Below are 19,638 nucleotides of genomic sequence, written 5' to 3'. Positions count from 1 at the left end.
CGGTCAATTAGTAGTTACTTAAAGGGGACATAACACCAGGGCTGTGCAACTGTGCAAAATCTTGTGCCCAGGAGGACGTTAGCCTCATCCCTGGAGCTGGGCGGCGTGGAGGTAACGCGACCCCTTTCAGCTCCGCTGAATGGCTATGGAGACACTACATGGTTTAAGGAGTTGGGGGGTCATCCCCTGACGGGCACTCTGGATCCTATAGGGTACAAAGAATGTGCACACGCATATCCCGGGGGGTGAGTTCTAGAGACAGATTCTGGAAAAAGGACAAGCGACTTAGTAATAAGCAGATCGTCCGGTGCCCTATTTTTGGGTACTGAAGGGGTTAACAAAAATGTGCTTGTGCATTACCACAGAGCGCAGCACCCCCTATAGTGGGTCTGATGGTACACAATGGCCGTTGTTCCTCCATTAGAGAACACCAGACCTATAAAATGAAAGAACTGGAGGCCAGGCCTGTTAGAGAGAAGTGCCGGTCCTGAGCGAAGATGTCCCGCCCCTTCAGGTCCTACACTGGGGGGGACACAGTGTTCCTTTAGAGGGGTATCCCAGTTAAACAATGTTATTAGGCAATAACTATTAGATCGGTAGGGGTCCTACTGCTGGGACCCTCACTGATCACGAAAATGAGGGACCCAGGACTCCACGGGGTTACGGGACCCCATTCTCGTGATTGGTGGGGGTCCCAGAGGTAGAACTCCCACCGATCTAATATTTATCCCCTATCCTGTAGATAGGGGATAACTTTCTCTAACTGGAATACCCCTTTAAGTAGTAAATGTACCTATATTTGGCTCAATTAAAGAGGCTGCCCCACCATTACAAGTTATCATCTATCCACGGGATAGGTAATAAGTAAGTATCTGCTCGTTGGGGGTCCAGTGACAGCATGGGTCCCCGAGTCCCCCCAAGTGAATGGGGCAACAGTCACGCACGTGTATGGAACTGCCTGAGATAGCAGAGATGAATGAACCAACAGCACACATGTCACTCCATTCCCTTGGGGGACTCAGGGACCCCCATTTTTCATGATCGGTAGGGTTCCCAGTGGTCTGACCACCCCCCTTCCCCATTCAGATACTTAACACCCATGCTGTGGATAGGTGATCATGCATTTTAAAAAGAGGTGGCTCGACAGCTAAATTTCAACCTACATCGCTCTCCTGTACTCAGGGGGGTGAGGACAATCAGGAGGAGACAGAACGCACTATCATTCGTTGTGGGTCATGGTCCTCACCAATTAGCTGGCGCTCCAGGAATGCCGCTCCCTGCGGAGGGGACCAGGACGGAGTTCCTCTCTTCAGTCAGAGTCAGTCTCATCTCCAGGAGCTGGGCCTCGCGTTCTGAATCATCTTCAGTCTTATCTGTGGAATGGAGGGTCATTCAGGAAAACTGTCACAAGACACCATCACATCCCACTACAGAGATATGGGAGAGGGTATCTAATGTCCCCAATACTCTTACTATACCACCACTCCCAAAATAATCTGTCCATTGTTATGCCTTTTTGGGGGACGGGAATGCCCAAAAAAGCAACAACAATTTTTCCTAGTTTTTATCTACCTTTATTAATTTTAATTTTCCTAGGTGGAAGGGGGAAGGCGGGCAGAAAAAAAAACAACAGGCGCGAGATTTATCAAGCGCACAGGGCCGGCAGGAGAAGACAAACACTAGCCCTGTCAATCAAGGCGTGACTTGAGGTGGGAGAACGGAGCCTCCCACCTCAAGTCATGCGCCCCCCCCCTGCTCCTAGAGGCTAATTAGCATATCAAAGTTAAAATTGTGCAGCAACGGGGGCAGCCATAAGCATAAGATTAGGAGAGTTGGGGTCTGCTGACATTAGCACATCGCTAATAGGGTTAATTCTGGTGACAGAAACCCTTTAAATGATCAACTGATCGCAGCTTTAAGCCCCAGAGTGGGGCAAAAAATGTAATCCTTTTTTTATCATTTTACTTTATTTACTACTACTTTTTATTGGGCTAAAAATCTTTTTTTCAATTAATCTTTATTAAAAGGTTTCAGAATTCTTTTTTTTCTCTACAGCTTTCAGCGTCGGGACACTCCCCTTAATTCACATCCCCACACATCTTTGGGTTGAACTTGATGGACCTGTGTCTTTTTCCAACTGTAGCATTCTGCGTTACAGCGAATTCGTCAGGGAGCCGCTCTGACGACTTGATCTGTAGTCCTTATCCCTGAACACCCAACAACTCCCACTGGAGCTAAATTCTTATAAATTTGATAAGAATTTAGTTATAATGAGTGTTTATGAGCTGTTCTGAGTTCAGAGACGAGGATTACAGAACAAGCCGTCAGTGCAGCTTCCTGACGAATTCTCTGTAATGCAGAATGCAACAGTCTGCAGATGTCCAGAAACGAAAAAACGGCTGAGAATTTTTAATAAAGATTAAGATAAAGCAGGGAAGGAAGCGTTCCTTTACGGCAATCCCCTGCATGCTAGCGGAGGAGACCGCTGCTTTTACATGCAGCCATCTTCTCAGTATGGGGACGCCATCGTTCGTCCCCATACAGAATCATTACACGGCACAACCTGCCGCTGACAAACAAGGATTTCCTCTTTATCGGGTAATTGGCTGCAGTATTACATTTCCAGATCATACAGTCATGTGAAAAAATTAGGACACCCTTTGAAAGCATGTGGTTTTTTGTAACATTTTTAATAAAAGGTTATTTCATCTCCGTTTCAACAATACAGAGAGATTAAAGTAATCCAACTAAACAAAGAAAACTGAAGAAAAGTCTTTTCAAGATCTTCTGTAAATGTCATTCTACAAAAATGCCTATTCTAACTGAGGAAAAAGATAGGACACCCTCACATGTATTCCCTCTTAAATTGGCTCAGATCTCACACAGGTATATCACACCAGGTGCACATAATTAGTAGATCGTTACTCTGCATGTTGAATGAGGCTTGCCCTATTTAAACCTCAGACATTTAGTTTGGTGTGCTCCTGACTGTTGAAGTGAGAGTGAGCACCATGGTGAGAGCAAAAGAGCTGTCAGAGGACTTCAGAAAAAAGATTGTAGCAGCCTATGAGTCTGGGAAGGGATTTAAAAAGATCTCAAAAGATTTTGAAATCAGCCATTCCACTGTCCGGAAGATAGTCTACAAGTGGAGGGCTTTCAAAACAACTGCCAACATGCCCAGGACTGGTCGCCCCAGCAAGTTCACCCCAAGAGCAGACCGCAAGATGCTAAAAGAGGTCTCCAAAAACCCTAAAGTGTCATCTCGAGAACTACAGCAGGCTCTGGCTACTGTTGATGTAGAAGTACATGCCTCTATAATCAGAAAGAGACTGTACAAGTTTAACTTGCATGGGAGGTGTGCAAGGAGGAAACCTTTGCTTTCCAAGAGAAACATCGAGGCCAGACTGACATTTGCCAGAGATAAAGTTGACAAAGACCAGGACTTCTGGAATAATGTTCTTTGGACAGATGAGTCCAAAATTGAATTATTTGGACACAACAGCAGAGGACATGTTTGGCGTAAACCAAACACAGCATTCCAAGAAAAGAACCTCATACCAACTGTGAAGCATGGAGGTGGAAGTGTCATGGTTTGGGGCTGCTTTGCTGCAGCAGGACCTGGTCAGCTCACCATCATAGAATCCACGATGAATTCTACTGTGTATCAGAAGGTGCTTGAAGAACATGTGAGACCATCAGTTAGAAAATTAAAGCTGAAGCGGAACTGGACCATGCAACATGACAATGACCCAAAACATACTAGTGAATCAACCAAAGATTGGCTGAAAAAGAAGAAATGGAGAGTCCTGGAATGGCCAAGTCAAAGTCCAGATTTGAATCCCATTGAGATGCTGTGGGGTGACTTGAAAAGGGCTGTACGTGCAAGAAACCCCTCAAACATCTCACAGCTGAAAAAGTTCTGCATTGAGGAGTGGGGTAAAATTTCCTCAGACCGATGTCGAAGACTGGTAGATGGCTACAAGAACCGTCTCACTGCAGTTATTTCAGCCAAAGGAGGTAACACTCGCTATTAGGGGCAAGGGTGTCCTATCTTTTTCCTCAGTTAGAATAGGCATTTTTGTAGAATGACATTTACAGAAGATCTTGAAAAGACTTTTCTTCAGTTTTCTTTGTTTAGTCGGATTACTTTAATCTCTCTGTATTGTTGAAACGGAGATGAAATAACCTTTTATTAAAAATGTTACAAAAAACCACATGCTTTCAAAGGGTGTCCTAATTTTTTCACATGACTGTAGCTTACAGGCGTTCATACGTACACTTGTTAGCAATGATCTTAGCGATTATCTGCCAGTGTAATAGGGCCTTTCAATGCTGCAGGTGCTACTGACTGTGGTAGATAAGGGGATCAGAGTAGAGTCCAATCAGGGGGTTTAATCGAGAATCTGGTAGTCTGGCATTTTACACCCCCTAGCCACAGACTGATGTGTTCCATCCACTAAAACTAATGAAAAGAATGGAAATACTGAAGTGACTAATAGTGTGAACAGACCCTTAAAGGGGTTGTCTCATCTTAGACATTGGGGGCATATCGCTAGGGTATGTCCCCAATGTCTGATAGGTGTGGATCCCACCTCTAAGCCCCGCACCTATCCGTAGAACAGAGCCAGCAAAGAGACATGCACGGCTGCCCTCCACTCATTTCCGAAAATGGGAAGTGCACTGTGCGTGCGCGGCCACCGCTCTATTCACTTCTATGGGGTTTACGGAAATATTTCCGGCACCCCCATAGAAATAAATGGGAGGTGGCCATGCATATGCGACGTGACCTCCATCCATTTGGTCGCTGAGTTCCCTACCAGACGATGTCCAAGATGAGACGACCCCTTTTAAGAGATCTGCTGAGGTTCTGTACATCAATAGGCTGCTGATCATGGTCGCGTATGTAAAATGGGGGGGGGGGGGGCGAGCGCCACCTCTGCACCTTGTCTGCTGACGAGCTTCTGCAGCTGCTGGTCTAAGTACTCCTGGCGCTTGGTCAGAGCGTTCAACCATTTCCTCTTCAGTCTGTCCAAATCCCGGTCCTGGAAAAAGGTAAACCCCACGTCAGACACACATACACAGCATTAAGGGGGGATTCCGGCATCACGATATACGTTGATGACCTATTCTCAGGATGGGTGATCAATTTTAGATTGGAGGAGGTCTGACTTTTGGCGACCCTGTCGATAGTCTTTTTGAAGGGGCTGCAGCGCCAATGCAAGAGCTACATATCAGGCCTTACCAGCTCGCCAACTACGTCCTAGTGGTGGGGCAGGGTAATTACAGCCTCCTCTCCCAGGCACTGGACACCTGGAATGACTCTGTAGCCCCACTACTGTGGGCAGATAAAGAATGAAGAGAACGCAGCTCGCAAGCTAGCCCCTTCAAACAGCTGATCAGCGGGGGGTGCCGAGAGCCGAACATCCAGAGGGTAGGTCACCAATTTCGTGAAACCGGAATACCCCTTTAAAGATAATCATTTGCATTACCTTTAAGAATATGGGGGAAGGAAAGGAGATTATTTATTAGTAAAAGGGATGTCCACAGTTTTATGTAAGTCAGCATATCATGTAAAGTTCTGCAGCTTTCCAATATACTTTTATTTCACAATGCCAAGAACTCTGCTTGCTTTTAGTGAAAGGAAGCATTCGGGTTGACACACACACAGGATGAAAACTTGCTCAGCCCTAACATTTCACAGTCTAGACACAAGAATTGGGGCTATCTTCGGAACTCCCATAGAAATGAATGGAGCGTGCACACGCATGTGCGACCGGCCACTCTGCTCTTTTCGGGGGAACTGCAAGGGGCACGGGGCCCTCGTTCTCGTGCTGGGACCCCCACCGATTTAGTAGTTATGCTCTACCCTGTACCTTGGGGAGAACGTTAACCAACCAGAATATCCCTTTAAAGGGGTTGTGTTCAGAATAGGGCAGTGGTGGAGGTCTGACACCTCGGAAGTCGGCGCCTAGGCTACACAGAAGAGGGTCCGCAGTAGGAGACCCCTTTCCTCTAATAACATGGTATGTGAATTTTTTATTTTTTTATTTTATTAAAAGGAACATGCCCCTTAAAATAAAAATACAGCAAATGAGCCCTCTACAACATATTCTATTCTGCACTTTCTAAATTATTTCAGCCCTGTAAGGCCTCATGAACACGAACATATTTGGTAGCCATGTCGTTCCGTTTTTTTTTTTTTTTTGCAGATAGGATGCAGACAGCACATCGTGTGCTATCCACATCCGTATGTCCATTCCGTAGCCCCGACAAAAAAATAGAACATGTCCTATTCTCGTCCGTTTTAAGCATTGTTACAATGGATCCGCAAAAAATATGGTTGTGTGCATGCAGCCTAACAAGCATGACAGGCTGGGGGGGGCAAGCACAAATGGCAGAAACTGTGGCGCCATTGGGTTTGTCCCCCTAGTTTTCACAGCCCTTGTAATGCAGACCCCTGATCTCTCAATATTCTGCTTGTGTGTCAGTCTTCACTGCAGTTTGGACGTTATATTCCCAAAACTGAAAGTTTAGAACAAAAACTGCACCCAGACAGAAAAGCAGTGAAGTATGTGGAACTGAATGAGAACTTCTGGCGCTATGGCTGAAGCAGTCAATGATCAAGCCTAAAATCGTCTTACGGACAGATCTTTTACGGGACCCTTGGAGGAACATTTCCAGTTAACGGTAATTGGGTGGTGGGGAGGGGGGGGAGAGGGTTGGGTAGGACAACTGGCAGCAAATAAATCCGAGATCACAGACTGACAAGGTAGATAAAACATTAGGATGCATTAAGGATCGGTAAAGCGGAGGCCTTGAAGGCAGAAGAGGGGAGCGACGGCGAGGACTGGAGTAAATGAGAGGGGCCATAAAATGCCCCAGATTACGAGTGTCCTGAAACGAGCCGCTCATAAACCGGGAGGGGGTGATGCTGCTGGGCCAGAGGAGCTCCGTGGCACCGGACCAAGCCTGACAAGGTTACTGCAAAGTCACTCAAACCGACGTGATGCTTTACTTCTATATAGTGCCAACATATCCCACAGCGCTGTACAGAGAATGCGCTAATTTAAAGCGGCATAGCCATCATTAATCATAAAGCTGTACAGATTTGAAGCAATAACGTTTAAAGGGGTTGTCTCACTTCAGTAAGTGACATTTATTATGTAGATAAAGTGAATACAAGGCACTTACTAATGTATTGTGATTCTCCATATTGCCTCCTTTGCTGGCTGGATTCATTTTCCTATCACATTACACACTGCTCGTTTCCATGGTTACAGACCACCCTGCAATCCAGCAGCGGAGGCCGTGCCTCTCTGGTGGCCGGGACCGTGGGAGAGCACATACTGTAGGCTGGTGCTTTTTTCCTATAGTGTGCAAGCCTGACCACTGCTGCTGGATTGCAGGGTGGTCGTAACCATGGAAACGATCAATGTATACTGTGATGGAAAAAAGAATCCAACCAGCAAAGGAGAAGATATGGACAATCCCAATACATTAGTAAGAGCCTTGTATTAGCTTCCTCTACATGATAAATGTCACTTGCTGAAGTGACAACCTCTTTAAAGGGGGTTATCCAAAGTCTAAAAACATGCCCCGGCATGGATTATACTTGCCCAGTTCCCCGACACCCACATCGCTCCCGATCCCCCTACGGCCGCCGCTGCATCCCCTGGTCGCATGGATGAAAAAATCCAGCAATGGGGGAAGCAGCCAATAGCAGGCGGTGATGGGGAAAAGCCTCCATAGCATCGCGGGTGACGCTAGGGAGGCTCGTCCCTGTCGAGCAGGTGACGTTAGGGGGATCAGGAGCGACAAGGATGTCAGAGAGCAAAGCAAGTATGATCTATATGAGGGGGCATGTTTTATACTTTGGATAACCCTTTTAAACTCCTTAAAGGGGTTGTCCGAGATTTTGATATTGATGGCCTATCCTCAGGATCAGATGGGTAAGGGTGCAACTCCTGCTGATCAGATGTTTGAAGAGACTGCGGCAGATCGCTGTGGCCTCTTCCTAGGTCATTTGACGTCAAGTTCATCAGTCGCATGGCGTAGGCAAAGCTCAGTCCCATTCAAGTGAATGGGGCTGAGCTGCAATACCCAACACGGCCACGAGGAGGCCACGGCACTTACCAAAACATCACAACCTCCTCAAACAGCTGATCGGCAGGGACTGCTGGACCCGGTCACCGGTCACTTTGGCTACTCGCTTCGGTACTGACACTAGCCTAATGTATCTCAAAATGTTGAAATGTTTTTGGTGAACTGACGTGTTCATGGAGTCACTATAAGTACTGTACCTGGTAGCTGTCAATGTCCTCTCCGCCATCCTGCAAAACAAGAAGTAACGAGAAAAATATAAGACTATTCACACATCTAAAGGCGTATTCACACTGTACTGGCCAGGAAAGCTTCCACAGGCCCCAGTCACCCACCGTCGGTATACCTCCTGCTGTATGGGATCCAGAAGAAAAAAAATTATATACTGTGGATCGCACAGTATATATTTTGTATAGGTGACATATGTGACTGTATACCTTGGGAAAGTGGAGTAAACAGAACCTAAGGCCATATACATGCGCACTTGGCATGGCCGATCATGCATGTGTCCAGAATCAGGACAGGGGAGAAAGCTGCTGACAGACACTCGGAAAACAAAAGGATTGGGCGGCAGGGGAGAGTCAGAAGGACAAAAAGGAGTCCGACTGAAATAAATGGGTGCAGCTGACCGACACATGATAGATAGATAGATATGAGATATATAGATATGCGATATATAGATATGAGATAGATCGATAGATAATACTGTAGATAGATAGACAGTAGAGTCCCATTATTCTGACCAGCAGCCAATATCCAGAGTCATCGCCATGTGCAGAACGGATAGCAGCTACACGGGCTGCGGGGGCTCAGTAAGGTCCAGGTAGGTTCTCACAGGTATGTGGAGCTATGCTGACTGCAGTGCATCACTCAGCTGCTGGAGCGGGTCTGGGGGGATCCACAAAAGCGACCATGACCATTGAGGTGGTCCCAAAGATGCTCAATTGGGTTCAAGTCTGGGGATTCAGGGGCCAGGGTAGCAGGAGCAAACTGGCCATAAATCCTACAGGGAAATTCCCCGATTGCCCTCCTCACAGCTGCCTTCTTGGTGCACAATGATATGATGCTCTCAGCGTTAACCAATGCGAGGAGCAATGAATTCAACTCTACTGCCGTCCTCCGGGGGGTAATTGCTGCAGCGGGGGCGGCAGTGTTTTGTGCTGCACTGTGGTATTTGGCTCTGCTGGGGCGGTATTCTGCTAATCCTGCCTACTTCTGTTGTCTTTGCCTTGCCTTCTGTCAATATGGACTCGCCTACAACATGGAAACACTTTTAGGTTTTTCCAGGGCCTTTTTAAGTTCTCAGTCCGCCCCTGCAGGGTAGTAATTGGAAGTCTTGGTTATGCTCCAGCTCCACCAACTTGTGTTCTTCCAGTAATGGCTGCAGGGCGTTCCCTCTCTGATGTTTCTCTCCTGACACCACAACGTCCATCCGTTCCATGAAGCAGAAAACGTGACTCATCGGAGAAGACAACCCTTTACCAGCAGACGTCCAATTCTGATACTGCCGCGAAAACTGAAGCCTTTTCTGCCGATGGAACTTCATAATCAGAGGAGCAGTGACCGTCCCATATGCAGGACCTGTTGTGTTAGACACACGTCTGGTAGCCCCTGGGTCATTTTGGCGGTGATCTGCTCCTCTGTAGGGTGCGAGTCTGCCCTCGCACACCTTCACAGCCGACATTCACCTCTCTCATCAGTGGCACATGGTGCTCCGCAGTTTCCACGTCTCTTATTCACAATGCTGCCATTTGTCCACTCACCGTACACTATCATCACAGCAGCAGAGGACAGTTCACACTGAGCAGTGTCAGAAATACCGCCACCCGATAATCATCCTTTTTGTAACTGTGATATATAGCCATTACCTATAACAGCAGTGAGGGATGTGTGTGCAGACCACCTATCACACACCTTATATACCCAGCGAGCCAGCTCAGCACACCTTACATACCCAGCGAGCCAGCTCAGCACACCTTACATACCCAGCGAGCCAGCTCAGCACACCTTACATACCCAGCGAGCCAGCTCAGCACACCTTACATACCCAGCGAGCCAGCTCAGCACACCTTACATACCCAGCGAGCCAGCTCAGCACACCTTACATACCCAGCGAGCCAGCTCAGCACACCTTACATACCCAGCGAGCCAGCTCAGCACACCTTACATACCCACCGAGCCAGCTCAGCACACCTTACATACCCACCGAGCCAGCTCAGCACACCTTACATACCCACCGAGCCAGTTCAGCACACCTTACATACCCACCGAGCCAGCTCAGCACACCTTACATACCCACCGAGCCAGCTCAGCACACCTTACATACCCACCGAGCCAGCTCAGCACACGGGACTTCCTACTTCGAAACTAGGAAGTGGTCAGGATAATGGGACTCAGCTGTGTATATAGATATGAGATAGATAGATGTTTGACACTCACCTGATGCCCATCTTGACTCCTGCCAGTCTTGGTATGCGCTATTTTCACACAACCCACAGACACGGACAGTATGGAGTCTTCTATAAGAGGCAGTGTTCCCGAGTCTTGCACGGATCGCACCTCCACCTGCAGACGCCGAGACTGACCCTGTGCAGGGAAGAACACGGATATTACATGTCACATGCAGCTTAAGAGCTTCAGCCGTGTAAGATACAAGTACAAACTGGAAGAGAGCCCCATACAGCCTAAAGTGCAGAGTAAAAAACACCCGCAAGGTGCGTGCCTAATAACATTGGCATGAGAAACTGTCATGGATGGAGGGTGGCAAGGAAAACAAGAGGACGACGTAAGAAACAAGTGCCCAACATTTCATACCATAAAAGAGTAGGAAGGCAAATAAGTGTCGGGGAGAGATGTGCGCCAGCAGCAGAAAGTGGGATTCATCATACGCTGGATCCTTCAGGACACGATGAGGCAGGAATGTGCTGGTGTGCCCTGGATCCAGAAGGGTGCGCTGTTTGGATAGTTGCTATGGGGGCTCTCTATACACCATGTGTAGCTGGCTGTACACCTGCCGACCACCTAACATGTATAGGGGATCCCTATACACCATGTATAGATGGCGGTACACCTGCCGACCACCTAACAAGTATGGGGGCTCCCTATACACCATGTATAGCTGGCGGTACACCTGCCGACCACCTAACAAGTATGGGGGCTCCCTATACACCATGTATAGCTGGCGGTACACCTGCCGACCACCTAACAAGTATGGGGGCTCCCTATACACCATGTATAGCTGGCTGTACACCTGCCGACCACCTAACATGTATGGGGGCTCCCTATACACCATGTATAGCTGGCGGTACACCTGCCAATCACCTAACATGTATGGGGGCTCCCTATACACCATGTATAGCTGGCTGTACACCTGCCGACCACCTAACATGAATGGGGACTCTCTATACACCATGTATAGCTGGCTGTACACCTGCCGTCCACCTAACATGTATGGGGGCTCCCTATACACCATGTATAGCTGGCGGTACACCTGCCGACCACCTAACAAGTATGGGGGCTCCCTATACACCATGTATAGCTGGCTGTACACCTGCCGACCACCTAACAAGTATGGGGGCTCCCTATACACCATGTATAGCTGGCTGTACACCTGCCGACCACCTAACATATATGGGGGCTCCCTATACACCATGTATAGCTGGCGGTACACCTGCCGACCACCTAACAAGTATGGAGGCTCCCTATACACCATGTATAGCTGGCGGTACACCTGCCGACCACCTAACAAGTATGGGGGCTCCCTATACACCATGTATAGCTGGCTGTACACCTGCCGACCACCTAACAAGTATGGGGGCTCCCTATACACCATGTATAGCTGGCTGTACACCTGCCGACCACCTAACAAGTATGGGGGCTCCAGACTTTACCCAAATGGTAGATGTTGGGAACAGGGAAGATCCTTTTGGATTCTGGCAGCAGATTACTATGGAGGAGACATGGAGTAGTCGGGAGAGATAGGTCACCATCTAATGTGTATGGCTGCCTATGACTGAAGGGTGGTCAGGGTGCTAGATGACTTGGGGGGGCTCAAGGGTTACTTAATAGTAATTTCCTGTATTATGGCGCCGATACTGAATAGCCATCGTACAGCAATGTGCCGAGCTCCTTCCCGCAGAGAGGCGGCTAATGTGAATTACCGGCTAATTAGCTCTAAACTTTAGGGAAAAATTAACAAAATAGCACAGACAGTAATTGCAGCAACAAGGTAAGGGAAATTGGTTATTACCGAGCTGGGGAGCAATTAGCCTCGGCTCAGACATTTCCTGGCGGCCCCGGGAGAGCCGCTCGCTGAACATTTCTAATGCTCCGCTCCAGCAACAAACACAGGTAAACGCTCCCCTCGTTTACCCCAATTACTGCTGCCACGCAGCAATTTATTACCCAGGTACCGGGCCACAGACGTGGTGGAGGGGGGTAATCGCTGGGTATCAACTACTCTGCCAGCTCGGAGGAGGATGGATGACTACACTGCCCACCCGCCATTATTCTCACCACACAGGAGGTAAATATTCCGGGACAGACAAGGAAATACCGAGGAGGAGGTGAGATTTCTCACAACTACATATCATACATTTCCTGGTCACCATTTTAAAAATTGTAGTAAAAAAGTCCTTTAATCCAGAATCTGATATATAAAATGCAATTGTAAAGGTGGAAAATTCTAAAACTGAAGCAGAATCTCCAGCGGCCGGCTGATTGCCAGGGGCCGCAGGCTGGAACCTGATACCCCCGGGAAATCTGCTTCAGGTTTTCCAGGTATAAGTAAATAAAGTTCTGCAACTGTCTAATAGACTTTGTGCTTCGAATCCTCAAATTTTCCAAGATCTGTTCTTGCTGTCAGTGAATGGGAACATTCTTGCTTAAACGGCTTGTTTGGTTTCCTATATCCTCAGGATAGGTCATCAACATTAGATCAGCGCAGGGATCCGACTCCTGGCACCCCCGCCGATCAGCTGTATGAAGAGAACGCAGTGCTTGTGTGAACTCTGCGTTCTCTTCACCGTTTACCTGCTCGCCGTCGGCAGCAGCGAGCGGTGTAATTCACTTCAATGGGACACGGTGTATCTTAAGGTGAATAGGATGGCTAAGCTGTAATTACACCTGTTCGCCTCTGCGATCTCGACAGGGAGCAGGTAAAGAATGAAGAGAGAGCAGTGATCGCACGAGCGCTGTGTTTTTTTCAAACAGCTGATCAGTGGGGGGTAACCAGCAGGGAAACTGGACAAACCCATTAAAAGGGTTGTGCAAGAACTTACTTACCTGCTTCCTGGCGCTGGGTCCTGCCCCTTCTACTCTCTTCGCTGTAAAGATCTGGTTTGACATCGCCAAATCCAATCACTAGCGGAGGAGGTGACCAGCTCCCCTTACAACTTGATATATAGTCATATGACTTAAGGGGATCCGGTCTGCACAGCGTCCAGTAACTGGCTGCGGTGATGTCAAACCAGATGTTTTCAACGAGGGAGCACAGCAGAGCATCACAGGTCGGGAGCCAGCATCAGAAAGCAGGTAAGTAAGCAGGCAAGTGCATACTTGCACAACCCCTTTTAATCCAGAGGCTGACAACATCTGCATCAAGTAAAGACACACCTATGGAAACTAAATACAGCGTCAGCACGTATTTCTCTCCTGTCCTGAGAGATTTGTTACAGTGTAACAGTGCAGATAAAATAAGTGCATCTGTCTGAAGAATAGAACAAGCAGCGTCATTTTCCCTGTGAAAAAGAAGGGTACTTTGGCAGAACCAGAAGGACCCAGTTACATGTCAGCGGCGATCATCAGGTGCCTTGGGTGTCCGGGGTATGACAGACCAGTCACAGCGCTGTGGCTTCTGTTAAGAACAGTAGCCACAAGGCAGAATGTTTCTTGTGGCAGTATTACACTGCCTGATTCAGCAGACGGATGTGAGGAAGTAAGCGTGCCTTCCCAACAAGCGCCTGCTATTCCATGCAGCAATCTCCTCCACAGTATGGGGAGGACGGAGCCATCGCTCGTCCCAATACAAAATCATTATTTGCTGGCAGCAGAGCATGGTTAGATGGCGCGATCTGCTGTCCACAAATGATGATTTATGTGATTAGATACTAGGCGGCACCTTAACGCAGGCAGATCATCGCTAAACTGCGTTCCTACAAATGCTTGTTAGCGATGATCTGGCGACCCTTGCCCAGTGTAATACAGCCCTTAGACTAGTATTAGGCTGGAATTGCACAAAACGTTTGTGATGGAGTCTCTTTTGTGTCCCCATCTGTGTATTTATCTGTGACTGGAGCTTGTGCAGTGACAGACCTCGAATGGGGGGCAGCAAGATCCTGGGGTTTCGTACCTGTCTCAGCTGGTAGATGCCTCCTGTTTGAACATCTTTGGCTGCACTGACTTCAACAGGACAGAACTCTCCATTTTCATTCAGTTCTAAGATCTGGACCCACAATTCAACCTTCCGGGTGACCTCACTCCACCTGAGAGGAAACATGGATACCCTTAGTGAATGATCCCCACGTGTAAATGGTTAAACCCATCCATTATTTATTCAGCACAACAATGCCCCTTATGCAGTGCACAGATAACATGTATATGACCATACACCGAATGCTATCACATGGTCTTCTCCTATAACCCAACCTATGGTAGGCTGACATTTGCTGTAGCTTATTTGTCAGCTTTGCTGTGCAGACTGGGACAGAGTAAACACAGAATCACCACATTAACATACAAGGGCGAGGTCAGCAAAGTCATCTCTTTGTAAGAGGATGGAAATTTAGAAGACGGCAACACCATAGACTGTATGCAGCTCCCCTGTCAACCCCCAATTTCTGGGGGAGTGCCTGTAATGCCCACCAGAAGGCACAGGTTGTAAGAGGCGGTAAATATCCCAACTCACCTGTCTCGCAAGCTACGCGTTTTCGCCTGGATAATTCCCAGATCCCACAGGGCAGGATTCTTACGTGGGTCACTCGCTTTGTGTCCATAAACTTCAATGGCCAAAGCACCCTCGACTAAATAATCCAGGAAATCTTCTGTGATGTTAACGGAAAACTCCTAATGGACAAGACGGACATGACGTGAATGCGAGCAGATAGTAAACTGGTCTGATGGCAAATTGACAAAAACACTTTCAGGACAACTTAGACTAATTATAGGCAAACTCTGGCGTAAACCGTTGGCCCTGTACATTCTACCAAGTAGTCACATCTGTCTGCTGTCCCTTGTACGTGTCACAATACGCGTGGACCTTTCAGTGACGACAGCTTTTAATCTGCCTTGTCCTTGTTCTCCAATTATCCTCTGGGTTCTGTAGATGTTGGAAGGCGATTAGCAACCAATTATTTTTGTCCTTCCCTGCACGAGGCGGAAGTGGGCAAACTGCCTGTGACATGCATGCGGCTGCACAGGGAACAGTCTCCCGCCTCTCCTGTGCTTTCAACTGGCATCTGATGCTCTCCATTTGGAATTATACTACAGCTTTAGATAGAGATGATCTTGCGATAACTCCTTACATGATGCCTGAAAAAGACATCATGGGAGAAATATTTTTTAGGATAAAATATCAAACTCAACCTAAAATGAACCTCTGTTTGCATTCCCTTTGATAAATCGCTTTACTGACTGGAGCTCAACTGTACAAGCTCCATAAATAGAGCTTCATATTGTTGTATATAAATAACATGTGTCCTACAAAGAAGAAGAGACGCTAATATACTCACTTTACTGTGATCAAAGACGACCATGCACTGGGGCTCCTTACTGATAGGAGACGATGTACTAGGGTCAACTTCAGGGGCCACAATGATCGGCTCCGGTTCATCATAGAAAGTATAATGGCAGAAGACAAAGTTGGTAAGATGTTGTGGCAAACCAGTGGCCTGTAGGACTTTAACCTGAAAAAAAATCAGAGGGAAATATAACACTAAGTAATTCTACTATGTTTACTATTGCTCCAAGGTGTACGTCCACTCCGCCACCATCTACCTCCACTCCGCCACCATCTACCTCCACTCCGCCACCATCTACCTCCACTCCGCCACCATCTACCTCCACTCCGCCACCATCTACCTCCACTCCGCCACCATCTACCTCCACTCCGCCACCATCTACCTCCACTCCGCCACCATCTACCTCCACTCCGCCACCATCTACCTCCACTCCGCCACCATCTACCTCCACTCCGCCACCATCTACCTCCACTCCGCCACCATCTACCTCCACTCCGCCACCATCTACCTCCACCATCTACCTCCACTCCTCCACCATCTACCTCCACTCCTCCACCATCTACCTCCACTCCTCCACCATCTACCTCCACTCCTCCAACATCTGTCTGCTACTACTGCTTTCACTATTACACTGGGGTCCACTTGGCTGGAACTTGTTGAAGTCAAATTAACAATACTGAGCAAGGTCTCAAAACATATTATGTGAGACTTTGTTGCTTAAGACTAATAGAACAGACCAGTCTCATATTAATGACATAAATAGCAGTCGTCCTACCACAGTCTATACCCCAACATAAAATTAGGTAGACCATAGCTTTGTAGGTAACCTCCAGGTCCTATGGCAGCAAGCTTGGGTCTCCCAATCAAGTTAAGAGTCACTTCTGCTATATGAAGAATCATGGCACAATCTAGGTTACAGTAAAGAAACACTTCAAGTATCAACTCTTAGCTTTGTTTCTTTGTATGGCCAACTTGCAAAGGAGACATCAAAACGGAGCCTCGGTTTATAGTATGCGGGCCATGGAATAACGCTTTAGAGAACTCCAAATGTGGGGAGCATTATACACTGAAGAAATAATTAAAAATTCTAGAGCTCTCAATACAAGGAGGTCACCTCTGAAAAATAAGTAGGCCATCAAATCTGGGCCTGCCGCCAACTGAACAATCATGATTCGGTCTCTAAAAATTAGGAAGCAAAATTGCTGTGGTGGGAGCTCATTCTGAAATTTGTCAAGGTCATTCAGCAGAGCAGCTAGGCCGAGAAGAAAAGTTGACATAGCTGCCGAGTAGAAGGCTCTGGCTGCTTGTCAATAAAATCCTTCACCTCATCACCTTTACAAGTCGCTTGAGGAAGAGGTGTATACAGATAACCGTATCATTTATATATGAAATATTTATCAAAGTGTAAGTACATGACACTTCTTATCCTGTACTGATCCAGAGTTACATCCTGTATTATACTCCAGAGCTGCACTCACTATTCTGCTGGTAGAGTCACTGTGTACATACATTACATTACTTATCCTGTACTGATCCTGAGTGACAGCCTGTATTATACTCCAGAGCTGCACTCACTATTCTGCTGGTGGAGTCACTGTGTACATACATTACATTACTTATCCTGTACTGATCCTGAGTTACATCCTGTATTATACTCCAGAGCTGCACTCACTATTCTGCTGGTGAAGTCACTGTGTACATACATACATTACTTATCCTGTACTGATCCTGAGTTACATCCTGTATTATACTCCAGAGCTGCACTCACTGTGTACATACATTACATTACTTATCCTGTACTGATCGTGAGTTACATCCTGTATTATACTCCAGAGCTGTACTCACTATTCTGCTGGTAGAGTCACTGTGTACATACATTACATTACTTATCCTGTACTGATCCTGAGTTACATCCTGTATTATACTCCAGAGCTGCACTCACTGTGTACATACATTACATTACTTATCCTGTACTGATCCTGAGTTACATCCTGTATTATACTCCAGAGCTGCACTCACTATTCTGCTGGTGCAGTCACTGTGTACATACATTACTTATCCTGTACTGATCCAGAGTCACATCCTGTATTATACTCCAGAGCTGGACTCACTATTCTGCTGGTGGAGTCACTGTGTACATACATTACATTACTTATCCTGTACTGATCCTGAGTTACATCCTGTATTATACTCCAGAGCTGCATTCACTATTCTGCTGGTGCAGACACTGTGTACATACATTACAGTACTTATCCTGTACTGATCCTGAGTTATATCCTGTATTATACTCCAGAGCTGCACTCACTATTCTGCTGGTGCAGTCACTGTGTACATACATTACATTACTTAGCCTGTACTGATCCTGAGTTACATCCTGTATTATACTCCAGAGCTGCACTCACTATTCTGCTGGTGCAGACACGGTGTACATACATTACTTATCCTGTACTGATCCAGAGTCACATCCTGTCCTAAAATCTTACATATAATACACAGTCGAGTCCCATTATTGCAACCACTTCCTACATTCAACGTCAGCAGTGTGTAGCTCATGAAGGAAGCCATGTGTGCTGAGCTGGCTCGGTGGGTACATAAGGTGGGCGGAGCTGGCTCGGTGGGTACATAAGGTGGGCTGAGCTGGCTCGGTGGGTACATAAGGTGGGCTGAGCTGGCTCGGTGGGTACATAAGGTGGGCTGAGCTGGCTCGGTGGGTACATAAGGTGGGCTGAGCTGGCTCGGTGGGTACATAAGGTGGGCTGAGCTGGCTCGGTGGGTACATAAGGTGGGCTGAGCTGGCTCGGTGGGTACATAAGGTGTGCTGAGCTGGCTCGGTGGGTACATAAGGTGTGCTGAGCTAACTCGGTGGGTACATAAGATGTGCTGAGCTGGCTCGGTGGGTATATAAGGTGTGTGATAGGTGGTCTGCACACATATCCCTTGCTGCTGTCATGGATAAAAAGGGTGATTTATCAGAGTGGATAAAGGGCTGATTATTGGCTTTCGGGCCCCGAATGGCGGTATTTATGACACTGCGCAGTGTGAACTGTTCTCTGCTGCTGTGGTGATCGTGTACGGTGAGCGGACAAATGGCAGCATTGGGTATGAATCCATCCTTGCAGATCACGTCCACCCCTACATGCTGATTGTCTTCCCTCGGGTGGGTGGGATCTTCCAGCAAGACAATGCAGCATGTCACACGGCTAGAAATGTCCGACATTAGTCAATGGTCATGCTCTTCCAACCAAGATTTCCAAATACTACTCTTGCCCCCTAAATCCCCAGACTTTAACCCAATTGGCCATCTGTGGGACCACCTCGATGGTCGTGTAGTCGCTATGGACCCCACCCACCCACCAGCAGCTATGATGGTAATTGTCCACTCATGGGTGCAGCTATAGGGGGCGCAGAAACAGCAGTCACACCCGGGCCCTGGTGCCACACAATAGGACACGAATGCTATAAATGGCACATGGCAGGTGGGGCCCGGGAGCTTTTTATTACGCTTTATTTTTCATCCCGCACTGCGTTGGCGGTGATTTATAGATGTCGCATACAAATTAGGTGTAAAACCTCTAATTACTTAACCTCGGTCACAGTCAGACAAAGATTGCTAGTGGTGACCCCTGACAGATAGACGAGGGGGAGTCCATGATGATATCCAAGCACCAGGGGTCAATGAGATGCAGGATGTAAAACAAATGCCCGTCCAGAGGTCTCGCTCCTGACCCGCCCCGCTTACGGGAACAGAGGAAATATCCGCAACATCAGCAAGGGCACCGCTGCCTTAAGTGTCTCATACAAA

General features: G+C 47.5%; 1 protein-coding gene across 3 annotated transcripts in view; it reads right to left on the bottom strand.

Annotated features, from left to right (window-relative positions):
• KIF13B (kinesin family member 13B) overlaps positions 1-19,638 on the bottom strand; it is a 161,899-nt gene that overhangs the window by 56,113 nt on the left and 86,148 nt on the right. For all 3 annotated transcript variants that reach the window (XM_044290881.1, XM_044290883.1, XM_044290882.1), the window contains 7 exons: positions 15,828-16,001; positions 15,005-15,162; positions 14,450-14,582; positions 10,540-10,686; positions 8,301-8,330; positions 4,943-5,042; positions 1,247-1,373 (listed from right to left, as the gene is read on the bottom strand). In XM_044290881.1, the coding sequence (XP_044146816.1) occupies positions 1,247-1,373; positions 4,943-5,042; positions 8,301-8,330; positions 10,540-10,686; positions 14,450-14,582; positions 15,005-15,162; positions 15,828-16,001 (869 nt within the window). The remainder of the gene's footprint in view (positions 1-1,246; positions 1,374-4,942; positions 5,043-8,300; positions 8,331-10,539; positions 10,687-14,449; positions 14,583-15,004; positions 15,163-15,827; positions 16,002-19,638) is intronic.

This window comes from Bufo gargarizans, chromosome 4 (assembly GCF_014858855.1).
Source record: "Bufo gargarizans isolate SCDJY-AF-19 chromosome 4, ASM1485885v1, whole genome shotgun sequence".
Taxonomy (NCBI): domain Eukaryota; kingdom Metazoa; phylum Chordata; class Amphibia; order Anura; family Bufonidae; genus Bufo; species Bufo gargarizans.
This window is presented reverse-complemented; position numbering and strand designations above follow the sequence as displayed.